At 42.0% G+C, this 25,035-nt stretch overlaps 1 protein-coding gene across 1 annotated transcript; it reads right to left on the bottom strand.

Annotated features, from left to right (window-relative positions):
* Positions 1-309: 309 nt before the first annotated feature.
* TNNT3 (troponin T3, fast skeletal type) lies at positions 310-24,565 on the bottom strand. The gene is made up of 17 exons (XM_058847682.1): positions 24,562-24,565; positions 24,469-24,486; positions 22,843-22,849; positions 21,932-21,949; positions 20,870-20,943; positions 20,291-20,305; positions 18,036-18,050; positions 13,863-13,883; positions 9,735-9,753; positions 8,885-8,930; positions 7,979-8,095; positions 7,588-7,665; positions 7,236-7,349; positions 6,968-7,077; positions 6,023-6,113; positions 3,150-3,190; positions 310-702 (listed from the first exon to the last, which is right to left on the bottom strand). The coding sequence occupies exons 1-17, from the start codon at positions 24,563-24,565 to the stop codon at positions 654-656; spliced, it is 837 nt and encodes a 278-aa protein (XP_058703665.1). The 3' UTR covers positions 310-653.
* Between the last annotated feature and the right edge of the window lie 470 nt (positions 24,566-25,035).

Here is a 25,035-nt window from a genome sequence, read left to right on the forward strand (position 1 = left end):
CTACCACTTCTGGAGATTTGTTCCTTTATTCCTGATTCTTTGATTCACTTCATCACTCAAACTTTGAAGTCAATTTGAACTACATTTGGCAGCCAGATTATGAGCTCCCTGAGAACAGTCAGCTCTTGGTATCTGTCTGTATGATGGCTTAAAACAGGCCCCCAGTCCTGAGTCTTTGCTGATGATACTGAGCCTTTTCCCCCTTGTAGAGACAGATCAAATGATATTAAGTAAGGGTTTGGACAAGTTCCGAAATTCTTGGAAAATGGGAAGGCATTAAATAAAATATAATACACCATTCCAGAGGGCTGTCATTGGAGTAGGTACTGGTTGTGCTTTATTTACAAAATCCAGAGATTTGTACACAGCAATCTACAGGACAGCATAGGGCTGGTATCAGGAGGATAAGGGACATGCTCAGCAGGAATTGAAGAGGCCAGCAAGGGGTCATTCCAGTTCCACAGGGAACCTGCTTCCCCTTGCCTGAGGAAGCCACCAGACCCCTCCAGGAAGAAAAGCAGCAGCAATAGCCAATCCAGGCTGATGCGATTTTTGTTATCATTGAGGCATGAGAACACAAGTGACCGGTGAAGGAGGAAAGAGGAGACCAGCAGGGGTTCAGCACACCACTAAAGGCCATCCTGCCTGGTTCTTTACTTCCAGCGCCCACCAACCTTGCCCTTGGCTCCTGCCTTCTTGCTGCTACAATGCAAAAGGAAAGAAAAACATGTCAGCATGATGGAAGCAGTGGGGCTCTGTGGCCACTCTGCATTTCTGACTCTTAGATTAGGTTTCAGCTGCTTTCACTTCTCACATGCTGGGCACACCTGCCATTTACCACATCCTAAGAAAAATATTGTTGATATTGTGGAAAAAGATTTCTCCTGAGGCTCTTGGTGTGAAAGGCAGGATGTGCATGCCTGAAAGAGATGGACCCTTCCAGACTCCTGGATTATCAGGGTAGCAATCTAGGTGGTCTCCAAATTAAGTGACAGGTCAGACTTGATATTTTCTGAATGTTTTCTGTATATTAATCTGCTATGCTCTGGATTTTAGGATTTAGATCTCTATCTAGAGAAATTTGCTCAGTACAAAAGAGCCCTGATCAAATTCCCCAGATGCTCCATTCAGCAGTGGAGGCAAAAAGCTGAACACTAATTTATATACAACTAAGAAGTGCTTTGCTCTAGCAGAGTGACTATTTATACCATGAGAGCAAGAGCCTCCAAAACAATCCAACCAACTTTTTAGGCCTGCTCTCATATCAGTATCCTTGTCTTGCTCATATTGTGTGGGAGCAGTCCAGCTACACTCCCCACTCAAAGCACCTGAGGCAAACTGTCTCCAAGAGATCTTGCACACAATCCTGCATGCAAGTCACTTACCTTCTGCCTGAGAAGCCTGAACTCAGAATGGGGCTAGGCAGGAAGTTAGTTGAGTTAGATTCTGCACTAGTTCCCATTAGCAGCACCTTGTGGGGCTCAGCACACCCCCAAACCCTTCCATCTCACACACATAGTGATGAGGCTGCTTCTTGAACCAAAGCACATGCAAAGTGGGGGCAGCTCTTTGACGTGGCAGATTGTGGGGTTGGGGACCAAACACAAGGTGCTGGGGCCTTGCTGTCAATTGAGACCTTTCTTCAGAACCCCTGGTTCCTCCAGGGAGAAGAAAAACATGGGGACATCACAACTGGGGAGATTTTTGTTGTGCTGCCCCATGGATTGGTTCAAGAGCACCAGTCATATTTACAGAAGGATGTAGCACAGTGACAGAGACACACACATAGTGGATACTTTACCTTTGACCAAGATAGGCTTGGCCTATTTGAAAAAATTGATGGTTTACATAAAAGAGAGCATGCACTTTCTGCTTATATTAAATTAAGCTTTATGTCCCTTTTGCCAGCCTTTCTGAAGGTTCAAAACCCAGTGTAGGAACTGAATAGCTCCTCAAACAAAGACAGAGTCCTTTTATGTCCACAAGCACCTGTGATGTTTGATGTTACACCTAACCTTTAGAGTGTGCTTAAGGAGATTTAATAAAGTCTGAAGCAAAAGACTCATTTGATCCTTGTATAACACGCTGGCAGGCACTGCTTTGGAATGATAGTGTCTAGCGTGGATAGAAATTTAAGCACACAGAAATCTCATTAGCTCTGGGCTTCTCAGTGCAACCTTTTCAAATTATGTCCTGAAAGAGTATCATGTCTTTTGGGGGAACAAACAGGCAGCAGGCTGTTGTGGGTGGTGTGGTAGTGCCCCTCAAGAGCAGGAACACCCAGACAAACCAGGGCACCTGTCTGCACATTCTGCTGAGGTTTATCAGCCTACACCTCTGTACAGAAAATACCACAGGAAGGTCAAGCCTTATGTTTGGCATTACAGACAACCAACCCGCAGTGTTACATTCATTTGATGAGTCAGAGTGTCTTTGGGAAGTGGGAAGGCAGTAACTGGTCACTCCTGTCATCCAAAGATACCACCAAAGATCACTGCTTCATTCCTGGCATGACTTTGCTAAAAAGATACAGATGCACAGGGAAGAGCAAACACCACTGGCGAGCTCTCCTCCCCTTCTGCCCTGCAGTTACTTCTCTGTGAGTGTTAGTCTTCTGCATGTTCTAACCCCCAATGGGTCTACTCCTGATATCTCATAAATCCATTAAAATACCTAGAATAAAGATACTAGACTCAAAAAAGTAATGAAATAGTCTTGTGGAGAAGGAAAGTGGGAGGGAGCTGATGAGTGAAAAGAACTCACAACAGTAACCCCATTATGTTAGTCTTGTTACACACCATTCTTCGTAATCTTAGCAACCACTTGTTTATCCTTCATAAACAAGGGTTGTATTCCCTCAAGTATTCAAAGCACCTCTATCAGGTGTTTGAAAAACCCAACAATAAGCCGAGGAAATTTTTGAAGGTATGGTATAGTGAAGAAACAGGGTTTTTTTTCTTGTTAGGTGTTACATTCACTTCAGTTTCCCCTTCATTTTCTCAATGTGAGGCAGGATGGGAGTGGCCCTTCCATCTCTAGCCCCATTTCATTGCAACAAGAAAATGTCAGTGTTGAGGCTGAAGTGACACATTTGAACACTGAGAAGATATCCCCAAGCCAGGAGCTAGGAAGGGGATATAAATACTTACTGCTTCTGGGCCTGATCGATCCGGTTTCTGAGGGTGACAATCTGCAAACAACATACATGACCAGGGTTTTTAGAGACAAAGAAACAATGTTCCCTCAAGGAGAGGAGAGTTTTACCTGCTAAAGTGCTTGAAACAGGTGCCTGTTGTAGGAATTAATACTTCCTTTGAAATAAAAGCTCACCCATGGTTGAAGGACAGAAATGTTACTTCATGGCAATAAATCTGCAAACCACCTTCACATGTCAAGGGACAGAAGAGCTAGAATTTTATAACCCTTAATAGAAGTGTTTCTGCATATTGAAATTAATCTCCTATGGACTCACATGTCAAGCTGCAGGCAGGTAAACTGGAATGAATGTCACCTTGGCCAACTGGAAAGCTCTTGGATGGCTCCATCACCTGCATGTTTCAATCTCACCTTCTCACTCTTCCCTTGCTCCTGAACATCAGGTGTTTGTGTAAACCCAAAGATCTTCAGTGGTCTTTGGGTGGGGACCTCAAGAATGGAAGATGGGTATCACATTCTGCTGCAATACCTTTTGCTGCTGGCAGAGCAGGAGGTGAGGAGCTTGCAGCACTCACCACTTTCCCAGCCACTCATTTAATAAGAGAAGATGACCTGATGCATAGGAAAGCACATACCTACCTTGCATGGGATAAAAACCTTATGGCCTGACTTAGTAACTCAGTTTGGTCTGTAGGCCTGGACTCATTACTGAAATGCTGGGACTCATGTACTGGAAAAGCCTACAAAACACTAGGGTGTGATAGGGATCCCTCTTTTTCCCCTCCATCTTCTCATTTGTAACTAGTCTGTGTTCAGCTTAGTTTTCCTGGATTGAAGAAATGCTCTTGTTGAGAGGTATGCTTTGCTTTTGCTTTTGGCACAATTCAAAATTCGGCACAGGCTCTGCCGGTCCAAGAACTAATGACCCAAATTCTGTAAATATTTGAAGTCGCACTTGACATTCCCGGCGTGCAAAAAAAGAAAAACAAAAGTCATACATTCCAGATGTCCCAGGAATTGGTAATTCCTGGCTCATGTCTTTCCATGGCCAACAAAAAATATAAGAGACTGAAATGTCACCAGGAACAGCACAACACAAGCAAGGAAAGATCAACAGATCACTTGCTTTTGTACTTACTTGTGGAAGTTTTAGTATTTTTCACAGCAGTTTAAATTCATATTTTTCAACCAAGTATTTTCCCTAAGTGTTGAGGAGAACCAGTTTTCTTCAGTTTGACCCAAGCACTTAAGACTTACCTTCAGTCATAACCTTATGTTTGTGACTACAACACTCACTCTCCAATGAAGCACCAAAGAGCAACAGACACTAGAGCTAAAGAATGGCTCTACTTCTGTGTCCCACTTCCTTCCTTTGTCTCTCCCTTGCATCCTTGCTTGTGTCTCCTTCATTCTCTTTCCTATTTTCACTTACCTTTCTCCTCCTTTTTTCCTGCTGTCATCCTCCCTTTATTCTTCCACTTTTCCTCTCCCATTTTAGCTGTGTGTTTTCCTTCTCCTTTGCTCATTCTTTGTACTTTGTCTCCTTGCTTTTCATCAGCAGGCACCCACCTCTTTGTTTATGTAGAGGTCTCATTACCAAAGCATGTACCCCTCCCCTGGCCTTATTTCCTGTTTTTCCACACCCACTTGGCCTATTATCCTTAAGCTAGCCCTCTGCCAGTCTTCTAGATAACCATGTGCCACAAGGTGGAGAGGCTTTCCAAGCCCCACGCTCTTCTCTATATGCTGTAGTCCAAGCTATTACACGTGTATCCCTAAGTTTCTGCACTTAGCCCGGGTGCATCAGGGTGATGCTCCCATGCATGTAATACCTGATTTTAGATATGGAGTTTTGGATAGGGAATTATTTTAAGGTGCTGTCAGTAGACTGAATTCTCAGTTCTTTAACCAAATCCCTGTTGGAGTCCTGACTCTTTTTCTAAATTACCACACTTTATATCTTTTCAAAGAATGGAAAGGGAGAGAAAAAGGAAGTGAATGGAGAGACACAAGATCCATTTTTCTCTTTTCTCTCTGCACTTGGAGCCAAGTGCCAGCTCCTGTCTGGCACCTGGCTCTGACCATGCGGCAGGCTCATGCATTTGGTAGCCTTTGCTTCTGCTGTTACACAGGCAAGTTCATTGTACTTACAACTTGGAAAGCTCCTGCAGCCTGCAACGCATTGTTAAAATCTAAGAGAGATTGAGATAGTTACATTGGTGTTGCTCACTGCCTGTAGCACGTGTCTGTGTGATTGGGAGTTAAAAGGAGAGCAAGACCGAGAGAGATCCAGTAGGATTTCTCAGCCACTGAAACCTAATGTGGGTGAGTGCCACCCTATCCAGTGACTGTGAGAAGGAAACGTGTCCACTTTCTGTTACCATATCACACTTCAGTCAGATGCTCCTGGCTGGAGACAGTTTTCAGTGACTCCAGAGAGCTCAGTCCACAGGTAATCTCTGTGGGATGGAATAAACTTACAACATTCAAGTTTGAACTCAAAGATGGATCTAAACATATTATTCTGCAATGGAGGTGTGTGAACTCGGAGTTACTGAATTTTCAGGCCAGTTACCTATAGATAAACAAGAATGAACAATGTTTCAGGAGAGGGCAGGGAGTCCAATTTCCATTGGGATTGCCTTTCCATAGGGTACTGAAAACCTTAGAAGTGACCTGTTCAATTTTAGCCTAAAATGTAAAATCCAGTTCAAGTATGTACACTAGGGGAATGCAGTACCAAGCAGCTTGCTTGCAGGGTCATTGGAGACCCAAATAAAGTCACAACATGATTTTTGCCAGAGAAATCACAGAGAGTTTTACATGTTGGACCCAGGGCTATTAGCACAATGGCTTCTCAACTTACCTCATATTTTTTCCTCTTGATCTGCTCTGTAAAGTCATACTTTTCAGTCTCTAGCTGGTATAACCAGTCCCACAGCTCCTTAGCTTTGTCCCTGTGTGTTTATGGGAGAAGATGGAAGAAACACATGACATCAGAGATTTTCCATTGTTTTCACATCACGTAATGATGTTTCATTCAATATGAAACTCACATAATGAGTTTTATTTAGTGCCATTCACACATCTTCCTGTAAACCCTCTCTGTTCTTTTAAAGCTACTCATCATTTTCAAGGTCACACTTTTCTCACCTTCAAATCTTTTAGACTTGCAGTCTTGCATGTGTCACACATTAACATAATTCCTCCAATTTTCCCCCTTAACTTTTAATGAGAGATAAGACTGCAGTGGAATCAGACAAGAAGGAAGGAGAACTCTGAAGGTCACCCAGATAAGGAGAGTAGTTGCCATTGTGCAGCCTCATCTGTGTCAGGGCTGAGGTGAGCCAACTTCATCTTTCAATCATGTGTAAACTCCAACATGTGCGGTCCAGACTATCATCTGATGACTGCTCTGCAGCAGAGCAGTTAGCGTCCAAACCTCCAGCCTTCGTGGAGATCCTATTCATACCTTCGCAGCATTAACTCACCCCTGGGAACAGATACCCCAGATACCACTCTGTAGGCTTGTGCAGCCAATTCCAGAGCCAGTCCTGTAAGCAACTAATCCTAATTAGCAGAGCTATTCCAGGAGCACAGCTAGAGGGCTACCAAACCATTTCAACACTTCCCTACATTCCCATTACTCCTCCATTCTCCAGGTTAAGCAAGGGCACTACTTAAGTGTGTCCCATTATGGATTTCAAGGAAGGCCCCCTCCTCTACCTCATTTTATCACAAGAGAAGACTTCAGGACAGTAAGAACAAATATCAGTGGACTACATTCCATAAATTAGGATAAACATGTTACCTCAGCTTGTCTTCATTAAGGTGGTCAATGTTCAGGGGCTTGCGCCTCTCTGCCAGGACCTTCTTCTTCGTCTCTCTAGCTGTTTGCTTCTTTCCTCTCTTCTGGTCAGCCTATTTTCAGAATATCAGTTAGCATCAGACTGCAGAAATCAAGCCTGAATGAAACAATTTCAACATTGGGCCGTTTTTTCAACTGCTAATGAAGACTGTCCCCAGTCAACTTAATGGATTATTGTTTTCATATTTCTTTCATCAATCCATGATTTTACCTTAGCCAGATAACTGCTGTACGTTGCACCCATGGAGGACAGAGCCTTCTTCTTCTTCAGATCATCCTCAGCTTTTCTCTTGGCATCTTCTTCCTCTCTCCGTGCCTTTTCCTCCTGTGGAGTGTGACACACAAAACAAGTTACTCTAGGACAGATGCCCAGCTTTCCCAGCAGCCAGTGTCAGTGCAGGGAATGTGATAGAGAAGTACATTGATGAGAATTAGCAACTCCTGTTTTCTGCCCTTGCTCATTTCACCTCTGGACTGAGGCAATCAGAACCTGTTGGTTTTTTGTCTCTAGCGATCTCTCCAGTTCAATGGAGAGACAAGGAGAGGGAAGCAAAGACACATACCGCAAGTCTTGCCTGGCGCTCCTTCTCCTTCTCAGCCCGGATTCTCTGCTGCTCTGCTCTTTCAGCTCTGCGCTTCTCCTGCAGGGAGCAGTGCCAGAGGCATTGGATCATCATCATGGCTTTACCTGCCTCCACTGTTACACCCCACTACCAAGAGCTTTGCTTCATTGAGTGTGAGCCACCTTTTTCTAGAACATGCAGAGGGGTCTCTTGTACAATTCTCAGATATAAAACAAGAGGCTAAGAAAGAGAAGCCATTTGATGGTGACTTGAGCAGTCACTTCAGTACGTGACAGCACAGCTTTCTGTCAAAGTCTGACAGTGGTTTCAGCTTCTCATCTACAGATGATCTCTCAATCTAGTACAGGGAAACAGCAGTACAAGGACTCACAATCCTCTCCTTGAGGGCAACCAGCTCTTCCTCTTCCTTTCTTCTGGCTTCAAAGTGGCTGTCAATCAAGGCCTGCAGTTCAATCAGGTCTTTGTTCTGCCTTTTCTTTTGGATGTCCTAGAAAAGCAGGAAAATGCATTAAGTCCATATTGCTCTGGGTATTATGTCCTGGACATTCCCAGCACCCTGCATACACAGAGAAACAAAAGTAGAAAGTATCTGTAGACTTTCATGGAAATCTATGGATTAACTTTAATGGCTGTTGGTTCAATCAGACACTTATTCATGCAACAGTCAGGAGCCCAGAAGTGTAAATACAAATCTCCCATTTCCCTACACCATATTTTATACATGGCTTTGCAGACACACCTGTCTTTGCATATACTTAGCTGCCTCCTCTTGGCTTTGTAATACAAATCTTACCTACAAAATATTCCTGCATTTGGGGAAAAGTAAATATTTTTGTGGAGGGTTTCAACACCAGAACTTCTACATTTTTCTAACAACTTTATAGGAAGGTGTTGGGATCTTTACTTATTGTTGTAATTTTAGCTAGTATTTCTCAGCAACAGATGAAGGCCTGCAACTTTCAAGCCATTTGTAACAATGGGACAGAGGATCTGAGATTCCTAAAACACTTACTTTCTCCTCCTTATGGTGGCTTCAAAGATTCAAGGAGATAAACAAAAAAAAAGAAATACATGACTTTAGCTTAGTCACATTATCAGTGAATGCATTCAGTTTCAGGGAGCAGAGAGTAGCCTTTTGCTGAAATCAAGTGGGAAATCAATCACACTTTTGCCTTTACCCTCTGCAATATCCAGTACAGGAGGAGTTATGTGGGTTTGCACTCATGTTTATTATCAGGTATAAAGGACAAACACAGCCAGTCTTAGGAATACTTACATCAAAATCTACTTTCTCACCCTCTGGTATTTTAGGAGCAGTTAGTCTGCAGAGAGTCAAAAACAAAACAAAAAGAAAAGAAAAATAAAGGATTTTCTTCTTAAAGAATATGCAGCTTTTTCAATAGCCCATCCTGCCCTGCTCTCAGGAACCATGCTGACAAGGGGGGATGTTGGTGGAGATAGCGAGGGGTGAAAGAGCACATCAGTGGAAAACTACTCCAGAAAAGTCCTAAGGACCATTGTCCTTCCTGGAAGGTTGTGCAAGGCAGGGAGTTACCCCTAAAGCCCCTCTTTATTCCCAATGAATATGGTCATTCCCCACCACATGGAAAGATGCTGGTCTGTGAGTCTGCCTGTGCAGGGCTGTACACTCCAATCTTGGGCAGCCAGCAGGGTGGGGAGGGAAAGTGCTGGGGCCCAGAGGCAGCAGGTCCATAGGAAACCTTAGTAAAGCTCAACTCAACCCAGCCCAACATTTGCCACCCTTCCCACTGTGAATGATCCTGGATGGAAAGGGCAGTTTCCCAGCCATGGCCTCTCACAGAGCATTCACTGTTGAGCTGCCTATATTTTGGGGTACTGTGAGACTTCTGCATCTCAGACAGTCCATGAATTCTCTGACTCTAGCAGGAACAGGTCTTAAGGCCCAGGCCAGTAACTGCTGCTAAGGCATCCTCTGAAGGAAGCAGACATCCTGGAAAGGCATGCAGGAACAAACAGATGGATGTTGCATGAGGGAGAGTTGGATAAAGGCTTCTCGTGGCCACTTGCCTAATACAGAATCTAAGGGCTTCTGCTAGATTAGGAAAATGATCCCAGGGTTTTGAAACTCTGCCCATCTTACTTACTTTATTCTGGGCTTCTCCTCTGTATTTGGAACGATGTAGCAAAACAGGAAGGGAAAAAGAGGAAGAAAGTTAAAACAACAGAGATCATGCCAGCTGCTAAAGTAAAAGGAGGGAAGGGAAATTTAATCTTAGGGGAAACATACAGAGAAACTGGTTAAATCTCAAGCACTTCCAAAAGAAATACACACACTCACACACCCCTTTTGCTAGGAGTGAATCTGTTTTTACCCTCAAAACAGAATTTGGCAGAAAAGAATCAAGAGACTCTATAAAAGTCCCAAATGTAGCATCTGGAAAGCAGTCGTTTTGTGTAAATGCAAAATTATTTTTCTCAAACCATCCTGACCAAAGCTCTAAGGAGGCCAGCTGGGCTGGAGGGTAGAAGAAAATTAGGCCTTTTTCAATCAGAACTTCTTTTGTTAAAATTAACTTGAATTCACAAAATCGTGTCTCAGTGATAACCAGGCTTCACTAGTTTTGTTCAATGCCTCACATGAAGGCCAGAAGGGGAAAACCTTTATGACACACGTTTTCCCCAGGTTCATTGGCTTACAGGACATCTTAGGGCACGTGTCCCTGAGATACCTTGGTGCCATGGGGATGATGCTTATTCTTCTGCACTGTGTGGTGCTCCTCAAACCCAGCTTGGAAAGGCCATCCTCTCTTAGCAAGCACCTTCTCCTGCTGAGATACATGCAAAATTCCCATGGGCATTAGTGGGAATGATCTTTTCATCTCCAGGAGAGGCATAATTCCCTGATAGGTAGGCTAAACCATCACAGAATTGTTCCCTTGCAACAAGTGACCTTTCCCTGGCTCTCAGACATGTGCTGGTCTTGTGAGTTACTTGCTTAACATTTGTGCTTGTGGTCAACTCCCCTCCCTTTTTAAACTTTTTAAACTTTTTAAATTCTTTTTAAACTTTAGTTATTAACTCCAGTGTAATGGCAGCAAGTTCAGTGCTGTTACTCTCACAAACAGAAATAAATTAAACCTATGTGTTTATTCTGGCCCATTCTCTCAGAGACCCAGGTTGACTTTCATAACCACACACTACATTTGAACTTTCAGGGATGCTGATGGATTCTGCGGTACAAGACTTTCCCTGTGTTTGCTCAGTGGAAGGAAGTGAAGTAAAAAAGCTCACAGCCTACTGAATCTGGTAAAAAAAAAATAAATTGTGAAATAAAAATAAAAATTACCGCCTCAGTAGTGGGTGCATGAGCCCTGTTATCAACATCATGGTACAGAAAGATATATTTTTTCAAATGCTTATTTGCATCCAGTAGTTTAGGGACGGATGGTGGAAATTTGGAATAGCAAATAGAAAAAAATAGGAAAAAGAAAATGAAATATTATAAGAGGGGAAAATAGCAAAAAACTTACACTAGAAAAAATTTATTGAGGCAATCAGATGTAAGGGTGATGGATAACAAAAAACTGAGAGAGTGATTGGAAATGTGTTATTGAGATAATCAAGAGAAAAGATGTGAGAGATGTGTAAAAGAAATCAGAAACTGACATTTCCTTTTTTTCCACTCTTTCCCATACAAATTTCATTAATGACATTTTAGGGGCTAGACTTTTCTCATTTACTGCAAGAACACTGCCTGCCAAAACATATCTCAGTTGAGGCCTCCAGATGCCAGAGCAATGCTAAGAAAATAAACAGCACATAATTACAAATGTATTTTAGACTGCTCCACTATAAAGGAAGTCCCAAATCACTCCTGAAGAAAAATACCATTAGCCAACAGCATGCTTTTGTATTCCTCCACTTATTTTTCTTATTTGTTTTGCTTTTCAAATAGCCAGTGAGCTTCTTAACATGTTAGCTAAATTGCCTTTTACCTGGAGAGAGGAAAAGTAATCATAATTAACCAGTCAATCAGGTATGTTATTTACACAGGATTCCCTTCCTTCATGACATACCCAGATAATTTCCACAAACATTCCTGTTTGGCTTAAAACTGCCAGTTAGTAACACTTCAAAAGAAAGAGTGGGGTGGGAAAAGAGAAGACAGGAAATGACTGGTTTTGTTTGTTGAGCTTGGTTGCCAGGGTCGACACCTGTCTGTCAATAACTGTGTGAATTTGGTTCCAGCTGCCACCAAATCAGCATGCCAACAAACAATTGTAAAAGTGCAAAAATAAGGTTAGTTGTTCTTGAAATCAGAAATTGTAGTTAGAATTCTTAAAGGTACCTCCAGAAAACCAGAAAAAAGGGGTATTTTATTAAAAATTAAACAGTAAAAAAATCTATCCTCTGCAATGCATGACCCAGCCTTTGTCCATAGCGTATGAACCAAAAGCAGTCCAGGGATAGGATTTATTTTGAAATGCCCCATCTTTCAAGACACTGAGTTAAGGAACTGGGCCAAAATTTGTTGACAAGCAGGAATTGTCAAAGCAAATTCCTGTTCCTATGGCGGATTTTGACTGTCATTCCGGTCATTCTGACTATGAGCCATGGGGCTGAGACAAAATCCCCACATGCAACCCTGCCAAAAGAAGGTAAGAGACACTGCCAATCCAAGTTCACTGCCCTGGTGATTAGAGAGTCTTTGAGTTTCTGGTTTCCAAAAGGCTTCACGCAGGGCAAGGATACACCACCAAAATACCACCACCCTGCTTTCTCCTGCCCAGGCTATGAGATATTCACACAGTGTTCTCCTTCACTGGGAATCCATCTGAACTGCCTTTATTTCACTCAGAAATCCCTAAACACCCTCCCTTAATCCCACTTCTCAGAAGCAACACATCTAACTCACACTGTGTCCTTGGGAAAAAAAGGAAATCAATATGCTATTAAAAAAAAAAAAAAAAAGGGAAAAGAATGAGAAAAAGAAAGACAGAGAGGGGCTCGGGAAGGTCCTCAGGGTATTTCCCTAAATTAAAAAAGAAGCCTGAAAAGCGAGCAAGAAAATTAAAACAAAATAAAAACAGCAACAAAAAAATCTACAAAAGCAAAATGAAACAAAACAAGGAAACACAGAAAATGCAGGGTGTTTTCAAGTGATGCTGGGCTTTGTCTTTTGAAGCAGCTGCCTGGGTGTTCTAGGGGCTGGGGCAGTCAGGAAGAACCCTGTTACTTCAACAGCCTCTAAAACTCCATAAGAACTTTCTGTATGTTTAAACTGGCCAGGGAGGGGCTAAATTATCTTCTACAAGAGCAACACTGACCCTGCACACACTTAGGTTTGGTCCTTTCACGTGAGTCTTGTCCCTGGCTGTGTGCTCCAGCACCCACTCAACCAAAGTATTGCAACCAGGCTATATTTAGCTCCACCCATCTGAATAGATGTTTAATGTTTAGCATCATTTTAAGTGCATGGCTTGAGCAGAAGTTTACATTTCTGTAGATCCAGGCCTGGAGCCCATGACCACCTAAGGCTGTGTGAGGGATGCATGTCTATGCAGGGCTCAGCTCCATTTTCAAATATGCCACTGTGATTTAAAAGATTCTTTCCTGGTTTTTTGGGGATAGATTCATTTTGCTGATGAGAGCTAGAGCACAATAGATTCTGGCTAAAAGACAAGTCCAGAGCAAGCTTCTAGAGCTTGATTTTCACCATCTACTATCCTAATGAGGATATAGAGGCTTCTCAATACACTAATGACTCCCCAAGGGTGATTGGATATGCACAGCGAGCGATTCTTTGCAGCAGAGATGTTTTGGCCCAGTTCCTGAGTTTAAAAGAAAGTGAGGAACAAAAACACATAAAAGAGAGTGAGATATTAGAAAGATGACTTTGTTGTCCTAAGACAACACTGAGCTACCATCATTGTATTCTCCTTCTTCATTGGCTGTAGGTTGGAGGATAAAAGAAAAAGAGAAGCACAGTAGTCAATCCACAACCAGCACTGTGCTAAGAGCACCTGTCCCCACGCCCTCCCTGTTATGCTGGGAACCTTGGACTCTCTGGAGATGGAACAAGAAGAAAAAAACACCATTTTGGTGATTTGATTTGGCTAACAAAAAACCCTTTCTCCATGTTTATTGAAATCCATCTAGAGAGATCATTTCCCTCCCATACTCTTTTCTCTTGAACAGTGTCAGTGTTTTTGACAATGTTTCCTCAGCACTGAAAGAGAAAAAGGATGAGAGTCTGTAGGTACGTCACATACCTTCCTCATGAGCTTCCTCTGCTGTTGTCATGGTACAAGCAGTGATGGAAAGACAGGAAATAGAAAAAAAAAACAAAAAACAGAACAGTTATTTAAAGCTCTTGGAATCCTGAGAAAGAGACCGGGGGCCTCATGAGGGGGAGGAAGAAAAAAAGGAATTAGTGAACTAAGGCAGGGAGAAAACTGGAGAGACTGTCAGGACTTTAAAATGCTGTAATGTTAAAGTAGAAGTAAGCATGAAGGTTCTTAGAGAAAAAGGCTGCAAAGGATAATTGTGGTTAATATTTGTTTCTCTTGTTTTCTTCTCTTCTACCAGCCCAGGACTCCTGTTCTCTCCCTCTCTCACACACATACACACTTTCATGTTGCACCTAGGTGGAGTAAACCAGAAGTCGTGTCACATACCTGGCTCATGAACTTCAGGTGTGAAGTGTCATGGAACAAGTTGCGATGGAAAACAAGAGAATAACAACAAGGAACCTGTTATTTCACACACCAAAAGAGCTTTTGAGCCAACAGGGAGGAGGGGCAGAGAGGAAAAAGGGAGCCAAGAATGAAGTTAGGAAATAAACAGGTGAAATATTTACATTTGAAATAACACATAAAGAGAAGTCACGGAACAGGAAAGGCAAAAGAGGTAGATTTATGATAATAGTGCAGTGCTTAAAAAACACTTCTAATCCTCATATGGCATAAAGCACAACCTGACAGCGCAGTGTACCAAGGTTTACCTTGATTGGAAATATGCACATGAACATAGCCAGCACTCTCAAAGCACTACTGGACCCATCCTTTACTACAACAGTATTTCAGCCATTTGAAATAAACGCAGTGTGGTTCAGAAACCTGCTGAAATACCTGCCATAATTCATCATCAACGTTCAGCTAACTTCCAAAGAAGCTCAGTTCCCTTCTAGATCTATGGCTCAAGCCATTTTCTTCCTTGAAGACAACATTAATGCCTGTAAAAATGTACTGCTGCTCTTCAAATCCATTTGCAATGTAAAATTACAAATGGATTACTTCATAGGAAGAAAAGGTTCATTAGAAGTCTGTGCAGGTCTACATGTCATTCTTCTGGGTTTTGGCAAAGCAGGAATAAATCAGCAATGTGAATTTGCAGGGGAGATTTTGCTTTTCAGCCATACACGCACACCCCACCAAATATTTTGTAAAGCAGGCATAAAAAAACCACAAACTCTCACAGTGTTTTATATTCCCCATGTACAGTCAATGGGTCAAATTCTGCCCTGAGATTTGAAATAACTCCTCCCCTGTAGGAAGAAACATTCATTCTCATATCACAGGGCAGAATTTAACGCATTCCACAAGGTGACTTTTTGCTGAGCTACCCTTTCACAAATGTGTTTCTCCAGTTTCTAGTGAAATTCTCATGCAATGGGTAAGTTTCCTCCTCCTTACTGCTGATTGCTCTTCACTGAGAGAAAATATTAAACTAACATAGAACCATCCCAAAGGCATGCAGGTTATAATCCATCCTTAACTGATCAGTTGTTATCCCCTGTCACCTTGTATTCACTTTGCACACACACCATCCCAGCAGACAGACACCAGGGAGTTTAGAAGTTAAATCACATACCTGGAGGGGGAGCTTCATTTAGTAGGATGTGTCAGGGGAAAAACACAGGAAAGGAAGATAAAAGAATTAGAAATAAGTTATGCAGGAAGGGATCACCTCAAACTTTGGTAAGACTGGGTTGAAGAAGTATAATTTGCAGACTGAGTTATAGGGATGGACTGTTAATAAGAGTGGAAAAGGAGTGTAATTACAGTGAGGTATGAAGTAGATAGGAAGGAGATGCCATAGAAACAAAAGATAAAGGGAATTTGAATGTTGATGATTTGCAACAGTTTAAGTCATGCAAATTTATATACCATGGGTAAGTGTAGTAACACTGGTGATCCTTAAATTTGAAAGAAAACATACCCAAGAAGAGAATTTTACAAGCATTTAGTGTTACCTAGGTTTCAGCTGCCCTTTTAGCTATCAGAGCTGGCATGAGGATGTGAGAGTTACTGAAGGAGGTACCGCTTTGGATGTATCCCTATGCCTGCACCTGAAGCTCCACCATCTAAGAATTTCTGCTGGCAGAGTCCAGGCTTAGCTCTGCAGAACTGGCAATATTTGTGTTTGCACAGAGCTTGTCTTTGCTGCAGAGGACTAGAACTGCTTGAGTTTGTGTGCCAGAATCCTGCTGCAGTCCACTGCCTGCGAGTGTAAACAGGCTTGGGTTTCTGCAGCTCAGGTACCTGCTTTCTGTAGGGGCTATGGGGTAGTCACAGATATAAAAGTTTTCAGGAACACTAAAAAAGTTTGTTCTAAGCTTCTTAGATGGTGATCCTTCAGTTACAAACAATATTTATGCTTTCCTTTAGGGAAAATAAGTTTTAGGGAATTTAAAGAATGGATTGATTCTTCATGATTCTGGTATTCTTCAACATCTTCAAATTCCTATGTACAGGAACACTTCAGATTCGTATGTAGGAATTTAGATGTCACAAACATGAGCTTGGTTAGGTGGAAAGAGTCAAGAAGGAAAAATGAAAGAATTAGAGCAAGAATTCCACAACATCAACTGTAACTTGTGCAGGCCAAAGCTGTGACTTAGGAGATGTGGTAGGCAAAGACAGCATTAATAACAGAGAAACTAAATAATCATGCAGTTACATGAAAAGCTGGGACCGTCTTCTTCTGACATAAAAGCTTTTTGTTAAGCTTGTTATATTTACATTGTCTTTTGGTTTTATTGTGCTTTATGTGTCAGAGGGAAAAGAAAGCATGGGGAGGCTGTTGTTATGGCTTTACTGTTTGTCATATTATGTTAATACATTGTGTTTTGCACAAATTTCAAGCTCATACTTCTGTCAGTGCTAGACAACCAGTTCTCAAGTGGTGAGTAGCAGTTCAATAAATATCATGGAAAAGAGGTACAGAGGCAGGCAAAGAAGCTGTGATGGAAGCAATGACCTTTAGCTTGTGCAAATCAAAGTCAGAAAAACCTTAGGTGCAGATTAAGAGACAAAAATGAATGCGATTAAAAAGAGAAGAGAAGGATGCAAAGCCAGAAGCGATGAGAACAGGAGAGATATGAGAAGCAGTGAAGAGATGAATGTTGAAGTATTAAGTCATGTAAAAATCAATCAGCTTTCACCTCCCTCCAGCCTTGTCAAAAGCACTGATCTGAACTAAGAGGCTGGTCTCCCTCTGTGGACAGCAGAGCGAAATAGCTGGGGTGGGAGGCTGCTGAGATGAGACTACTTTAATAGAGCTACTCCAAATGGCACAGAATAATTTCCACAGACAGTTTAAAGGACACTGCAAGTTCAGTTTCTGCTTTTTCAGGTAATAAACATTGTAACATTCCCATACGCACTGTGAGGATGGCTTCAAGTCCGGTAAGCGCCTGTTATTACAGCTCATACATTGAGATGTTTGTCTACAAAAAATGTTACTACATTTTTCATGCAGCAGTTAGCTTTATCCTCATTATTATGCATCACAGAGTGATGAAGAAATTATGACTGGTCAGACGAGTGAGGAAGCTGCAAGTTACAGTTTATCGTTAATATTTGATTTTTATGTTTACTTCCACCATCTTTGAATTCCTGAGTATAATACTAGAGTTACTGTTAAAATTTTCCAACATAAATTATAGCTTCAATTAAATTTCAATATTTCAGAACTCACATGGATTTAGCTGAGATTTTGGTCAAAAAAATAGAAACATTTGACAACCATAAAGGTTGCAGAGAAGATAACATCTCTGCAACAAAACTTTTCCGCTTTTTGCCTTGTGGCAACTTCTTATTCCAGATTTGTTCTTGCATTACACTATATATACCCCACATTATCCATAAAGGCAATGCTTCAGAAGCAACTGAAATAGAATTTTCATTTCAAAATTTGGAAATCTTCCATAGAGGAGAGAGGGAAAAAAAAAGTTGGAACAAAATGTTTTAACTAAATAAAACACATAATTTTCAAAAGCTGTCAACAAAGTGTTCATCTTTTTTTTTTTTTTGGTTGATTGAAAAGTTTCCATTTTGTCCCAATTCAGCATATGACCCAATTGTGAAATTGCCAAGTGGAATTGAATTTCCAACACACAATAACCCTTCAGATTGATGCAGAGGAATCCAGAAGTCACATACCTGGTTCATGGACTTCTTTAAAAGGGAAGTAGCAGGGAAAGAGATGCAAAGAAAGATAAGAGAATTAAAGCAAGAAACAGAGGATAATTAAAAACCCTTACACTTTCCTTAGCCAAGGTGGTGGAGGGTGGGGGTTAAAGGGATAAACACCATTAATAAGATTAAGTGAGAAATAGAGGGCACATGTGAATGTCAATTAGAATTGTGGAGAGGAAGGGTTGTTTGGATATAAAAATGCAGATGATTAACATATATATTCATAATGTTATAAATCAAATGCCACTGGTAGCCTTTGGCTGACAAAAACATGACTTGTATTTAAAGTAAGTCCATTACCCATAAGTCTGAATGTGCAAAAAGGGTATAGACAACTTGCTCTTATTCATGTGCATAGAAATCCCAGCCAGTGTGGAAATCAATGGGCTCTGAGGAGCTGGCATTGATTTCCTTGGTGTCCAGGATTTCACCACTGGTGTGTAGGGCTGCACACCGATGTGGGGGGTGAGCACGAGCACGTTACTGCTCTCCAACCTGCACGATAAAGCATCCCATGGAAGCCTGGCTGGGTAAGCAGAGAGGGGCAGGCAGAAGGGCAACTGAAAGGTAAATGGGTTTGGGCTGCCAGGCTGATGCTTTAAGAAGCATGACCTTCTATTTTGCCAATTACAGAGATGGTTTTACCAGATCTGGACCTTAATTCTGGCTATAAAATCATGTAAAAATGCAACCCTGCCACCCCTGGTTTTGCATAATGCACATTAACCCAGAAACACCCCAAAGGTTATGGAAAAAGCACATACTACATCTTTTCTCAAATGTGCTCCAGCTAAAATGATGCCACTTAGTCCAATCCTTACCCCAAGAGTAAAAGCTATGTATGACACCGTGTTGGAGCACTTGTTGAAACGCTCTGGACTTTGGGTGCAAGTCTCTCCATATCTCCATACACTGCTAAAAAGGCAGTTCTGTCTCTGTGCAGTGGCAGGGGAACTGGGAAAGAGGTGCACCCAACTGGGGGACACAGTATTGCCTCCGGACACGGCTGTCCCACCTCTAAGCCTGGGGCGTGGCACTGAGGAAGTGCTTTGAGGAGCACTGTACCAGCTGGTGTCCATAGGAATAGCCTGGCTGGAGACATCAGGTGCTGGGGAATGCTTCAGCAGTGCCCAGCCTGTGCCTCGGGCATTGTTTTCAAACAGCAGTTAGTCCTTATTACTCATCACACCGCTTATCCTACGAGAGCAAAGCAACCGTGCAGAGGGTATTTTTTGCATCGGCTCATCTTCAACCACCTCCAGAATTCCTGCACGAGTTACCACCCCAGACAGAAACAGAGGAATTCACAAGTCATGGCACATACCTTCCTCATGAGCTTTAGCGCGTGGGAAGAGTCATAGAGCAAAATGCAGAGGGAGATGAGAGCGTTAGAAACATCAGAACAACTTTTCACTTGGGCAAAACGGAGGCGGAGGGAAAGACTAAGAATACGTTGCAAGGAAATAAAATGAGTATGGATACCAAAAGCAGTTCTGGAAGTGAGGGTGCAAATGGTCTGAGATATAAAAACATAAAGCTGATTTAAGCAGCCATATCAGATGACATTTGTCTTATACAGCCATTCCTGCAGCCCTGCCCAAAGCCAGGAGCAGCACACTGTTTCATAACCCTGATACTTGCCCAAGTGAATTTACAACCTGAGGCCAGCAGGTTTTGGGTGTCTGCAAGTACTGCCATGAAACAGTGGCATAGAAACTCCATTATATGAACAAGAATACCATTTTTAATCATTTGCAAAGCTAAAGCATCGAATTTATCACCATTTGCTCTATACCATGGGGTTTAAGCTGAAAAAAAAGATGTGTGGAAAGGCTATTGTAAGAATGTCAGCCAATCATGATCACTTTGTATATAGTCTGCAGGCCAGATCCACCCCAAATGGTCCAAAATAAGCCTGCCAAGGAGATCCAACTAATCTCAGGGTAAAGGCTTTTCAACACTCATCCTTTTAAGAGGTTTACATTTCCCAGCACTTTTCAAGCTTTTTTTTCATGCAACAATTACCACGTACATCGACAGTGCATTCAATGTCAAGACAGAACATGAAGGCAGACGGTACAAAACACAAAATGGTGGCAAGTTTTAGTCTATATTAATATGCCTATTTGTAACTCTCGTTTCCTTTTGCCATTTTATGGTTTACTGGCTAAGCCAGAGCTTACTCTGAAAGACAAGAATTCAGGAGTCACGTCACATACCTTCCTCCTGAGCTTCTTTAGGTGTGAACAGCCACGGGACAGGATGCAAAGGAACATTAGGAGAAATACATTGTTACATGAGCTGAAATAAGCTGAAAACCGTTCCTAGGCTGAAAATTCTGCTCAGAGGGAACAGTTTCATCCCAGCAGAGGACGTGCTAATGGCCAGGAGGGGAAAGGAATTTGAGACACGTGTGGTTGGGAAACAACTTCACCCCGTGAAGGGAAGAAGCAAGAGTGTATCAGAGAGGGAAAATATCACAGTAAGCTCAAATATCACGTGCTGGAATTTCTCTCTAGTTCCAGTTTTAGAGGACAGCCCTGCCCTTGCCCAGATGGGCTTTATGGTGAGCCCTGCACGGGACAGAGAGGCCGGGTTACAGTGAGCCGACTCTTGCACTGAGATTATTCCTGTGTGTTAGCCAGCGGCAGAGCCGGGCACAGGGGGGACGTGGAAAGCAAAGACAACAGAAGCAAAAAGGCAAAGAAACTGGTACTGCTCCTCTGGCACCACCCTGGAGTCCCCACCAGCACCACCAAGAGACAGCAGGGAGCGGTTTGGAAGGTGATGGCACATACCTGCTGGAGGAGCTTCGTCAGGTGGGATGTGGCAGGAAGCAAAAGCAGTGAGATGGAAAACGAGAACAGTTAGACTAAAAGGTGTGTGAATGCAACAGAGGGTTAAAAAAAATATATTAAAAAAAAAAAAAAAAAAAAGCAGGGGATGTATGAAATAAGGAAACAGAGGAGGAGATGAAATGGAGACAGGTGACCAGAGCACACACAAGAAATGTAAAACCATCTGGACCTGGATGCTGTAAAAAGGGTGCGAATTGCTCAGAGTGGGTCTATTGTGGCACTACAAACAGGTTTACCCCTGTTTAAAATATGCCCATAGCACAAAGCTTTGCAAATATGGAACCGACACCCCCTTTGGCTCCTTGCACTCGGAGCACCACATCTCAAACCTCTCCGTGCAAAGGGTGAGTTTCTGTTCCAGCTCCTCTTCCACCCTGTCTGTCCCACCTTGCCAGTGCAATGTGGGGAGCCAGCTGGGGTTACTTCCAGCATCTACATGGTTATAATTCTGCAGCATTATGTATATTATATATCATATGATATATTATAGCTTATAAACTTATAATATATATATTTTATATATAATATTACATATTATAGCATATGTACTATATAACATAGGGCTAAGCAAATATTTTAACCACAGATGGATTTTGGCTTCAAAACCCATCTGAACATGATCTGCCAAGCAATGTAGTAGAAACCAGCTGACACCTGATAGAAACCTTCCTAGCCAGACACCAGTTATTCCATGGCACATAAATACCCAGGGCTAAAAATCAGCCTCAAAGCATGTTGGGTCTTGGATGAAGGGATGGTATCCACATTTTCTGTGCTGCTTCCTCCCCAAAACTGGATCAGAGGTGTCTGCACAGATACTCAGGGATGTGGGGTACCCTCAGTGAAATTTGTGCAAGGGACAAGAAAAGCCCTCTGCCTGCAGATAGTTAATCCCAGCATCTTTCTCTTGTCTCTTGCTTTCTTCTACCATCTTGCAAAATCGAGGTTCACATCATCCTGCTGGTGCAGGAACCAGCAGGGCTGAGATGCTGCTTCACCTACCTTCTTCCTGAGCCTCTTCTGGGGGTAGGAAACATCACACAGCAAAAGAAATGGGAGGAGAAAAATTAAAACAGGAAATATGTTATTGGAACATTCCTGAGGTTTGCCAAGCTCCCAGGCCATTATGGGTAAGAATACACAATGATGGAATTACAGGGTGAGAGAGAATTAAAAATAACATTTTTATGGGCACATTACGGGGTTATAAATGTTACTGAAATATGGGAATATGACCACAAGTGAAAACCACATAAAAAGGCATCCAATATGTTATTCTTTATTAGAGCTGGCTAAAATACCCTAAACCAAACTTTTGGTGAATTTTGAACCAAAAATAAAACTGCTGCTTTTCTTTTGCTTTACATTTTTCTCACATGGTGAAAATCTTTCACCAATATTTATCAATTTTTGAAATTTCAAACAAATTCATTCCTGAATTTTACCAGATGAATATAAACTTTGCAGGGTGTCTCCCTCCCTTTAAAATATCCATTTTGATACCATTGTGCCAAAAATAAGTCAAGCAGTTCAGTAAAAAATGGTAGAATAAAACAAATATATATATATGCTTGTTTTCATGCACATATATGCATATACACACACTTATATATGTATAGATAAAAAAGTATTTGTGTGCATATTATATACATTTTTATATCTATTTATATATGTGTAAATGCATTTTATTTCTTTCATATGCATAAATGTTTTGGTTTTGTTTTTTTAAACAAATAAAACAGGCCAAATTTCCTACCAGCTCAATAAACTACATCAATGTCCACTATCGCATTGATGTCTGTGACTTAAAACAGAGTCCTGGACACTGGGTGTGAACCATTTGATCTGGATTTCTTTACACACATTCTCCCTCCACACTGGGAGAGAAGGAAAGCAGAAACCATGTCACATACCTTCTTCCTGAGCTTCAGGTGGCAAGTGTCATGGAACAAGAAGCAACAGCAAGCAGGAAAATGAAAACAGAAAACTGTTAGAAACTGGTGTTGGAGTGAGATAAGGGCTGGAGAAAAATGGTGGTTAGAAAGTGATGGAGAAAAGTTATATGGGAAAGAAATGGATGACATCAGAAAGAGACACAAAGGTCAAGCAAAAGTATGGAGCAAAGAGAAGATACACCTCAGAGGAGCTAGTCATGCAGGTTAAAAAGAAATTAAAAGTCACCTGCCTATTAATTTCATATCAGTCATTAAATACTTGAAAACAAAAAGTAGACAGGGAAGAAAGGAAAAAGGCAAGAAATGCTTTTCCTTTAAGAAAGGCTTGTCTTTAGGAGCAACACCCTTCACTTGCTCTTTTGATATTTGACAAGACATGAAGGATGGAGCATGAAGAATGCCTTCACCTTCCTGGCTCTGCCACTCCATGCAGGATCGGAGAGAAAGATGATGACTGAAGGCAGCTCTACAACCTATTTGGTGTCTCTATTTTCTTTTTCTATTTTTTGGGCCCTTGTGAGCCCTTGGTCCCTTCAGAAGCAATGCCAGGGGAAATAGTTACTCAAAGATAATGTACTCAAAGATAAGATAAACTACTCTCACCATGGCCAGAGTTGCACCTCTGTCCCCACCACCACAGCACCACTTGCTGCCTGTTGCAGCAACTTGGAGAAATCCATGACAAAAAAAAAAAAAAAAAGAAACAAGTTGCTGTGTATAAATGCCCAAAATTGACTTTTCTACACAGGGACAACTCTCTGTGTCTGAGCTGGTCTCATACCCTCCATGTGCAAACATTCCACCTCCAGTAAAAGGTTTTCCTTTTGACCCCTTAGAAGATGCCCTAGACACTAAGGGCAGATCCTGGGAGAAATTCCAAGAGCTGGCCCTTAGCTCTGTTCCAGAAACCTTGGGAAAATGAAGGATGACAACTGGCAGCTACGCTTGCCTGAACTGAAGCCATTGTGTCAAAAGTGCCCAGCAAAGACAGTGATACATCTCCAATATCATCTTATCCCTGCTGACTACAAAAGGTGAAACAACCTGGGTGAGAAGGGTTTTTCATGCTCCATCTTTCCAGATCAGCACTTTGTCTCTCACAGCTTGTCAAATCACATTTTGCCAGCTAAAGGCATGGTAAGAAACTTCATCTTTGCCAGTTGGTTCTCTGCCTTGCCTTTTCTATCCTCAGCAGTGCCCTGTCGGCTGCTCCTCAGGAGCTGGACAACCTGCTCTTCTTTTCAATTTCAAAATTTAATCTGTGGACACTGCCAAAATGAGAATGGCAGGATTTCACCAATGACATGTTGTGGGTGCTCTGCAAAAAGTTGGACAGATTATCTCCCAGCTTTTTCACCATTGCCTCATACAAATACTACGTTTCACTGTAACATGAAGGCTCTGCACATCGCAGCCCCAAAAAACTCCTTTTTTTTTTTTTGTTGTTGTCCAACTGGTTTACTGATCAAGTGTTTCAGATTGCCTTTAGCAGCAAACACCAAAGAGAAGGGTGAAATGTAGACAAGAGAAAAGCAGGACCAAGAATCAAAGAAAGATAAATTACGTTCCGCTTTTTTTTGTTACCTTCTTCTTCGTACTCCTCTGCATTGAAATGGGAGAGGGGGGAAAAAAGCAGACAAGTCAGCCATCAGCCTTGACACATCAGTAGGACATTACCCATGGCAGAGCCCTCTGTGCTCACAGGGAACCAGGTAAGATGGTTCCTGAGAGGCCACTTGCAAACCAGCAAGTCAAGTAACAGGTTAAATAACTTTGAAAATAAAAAAGAGTAGCTATAAAAAGGGGAAGACAATAAAGTATTGATTTTTTCCTTGGGCAATGGAAACTTAAGGTTACTCATGCATGAGAAGGGAAAAGGTAGCAGAGGGCCTCCGAATAGAAAAGTGTCTATGTATATTGCTTATAAAAACTGTGGGGAATTATGTCCTACAAACAATATACTACACATACAGAAGCTTCAAAACGAATTGCCAGCAGATGGCAGTGCCCCTACAAAAACTAGCAGCGTCCCCTCCCACCAGGGCATCAATTTGGGGCTGAAACCCCCCCAGGCTGCCCGCAGCATGGACACGGCCAGGGTGCTACAGTAAAAACACCAGAAGCTGGAGACACTCAGACAGAAGCACAAGA

Source organism: Poecile atricapillus, chromosome 1, assembly GCF_030490865.1.
Source record: "Poecile atricapillus isolate bPoeAtr1 chromosome 1, bPoeAtr1.hap1, whole genome shotgun sequence".
NCBI classification, from domain to species: domain Eukaryota; kingdom Metazoa; phylum Chordata; class Aves; order Passeriformes; family Paridae; genus Poecile; species Poecile atricapillus.

Coding starts and splice junctions, on each gene's coding strand:
- TNNT3 (XM_058847682.1), bottom strand. Junction 6,114..6,967: donor CTTAATGAAGACAAGCTGAG/GTAACATGTTTA, acceptor ATAAACACACAG/GGACAAAGCTAAGGAGCTGT. Junction 3,191..6,022: donor TCAAGAGGAAAAAATATGAG/GTAAGTTGAGAA, acceptor TGTTGTTTGCAG/ATTGTCACCCTCAGAAACCG.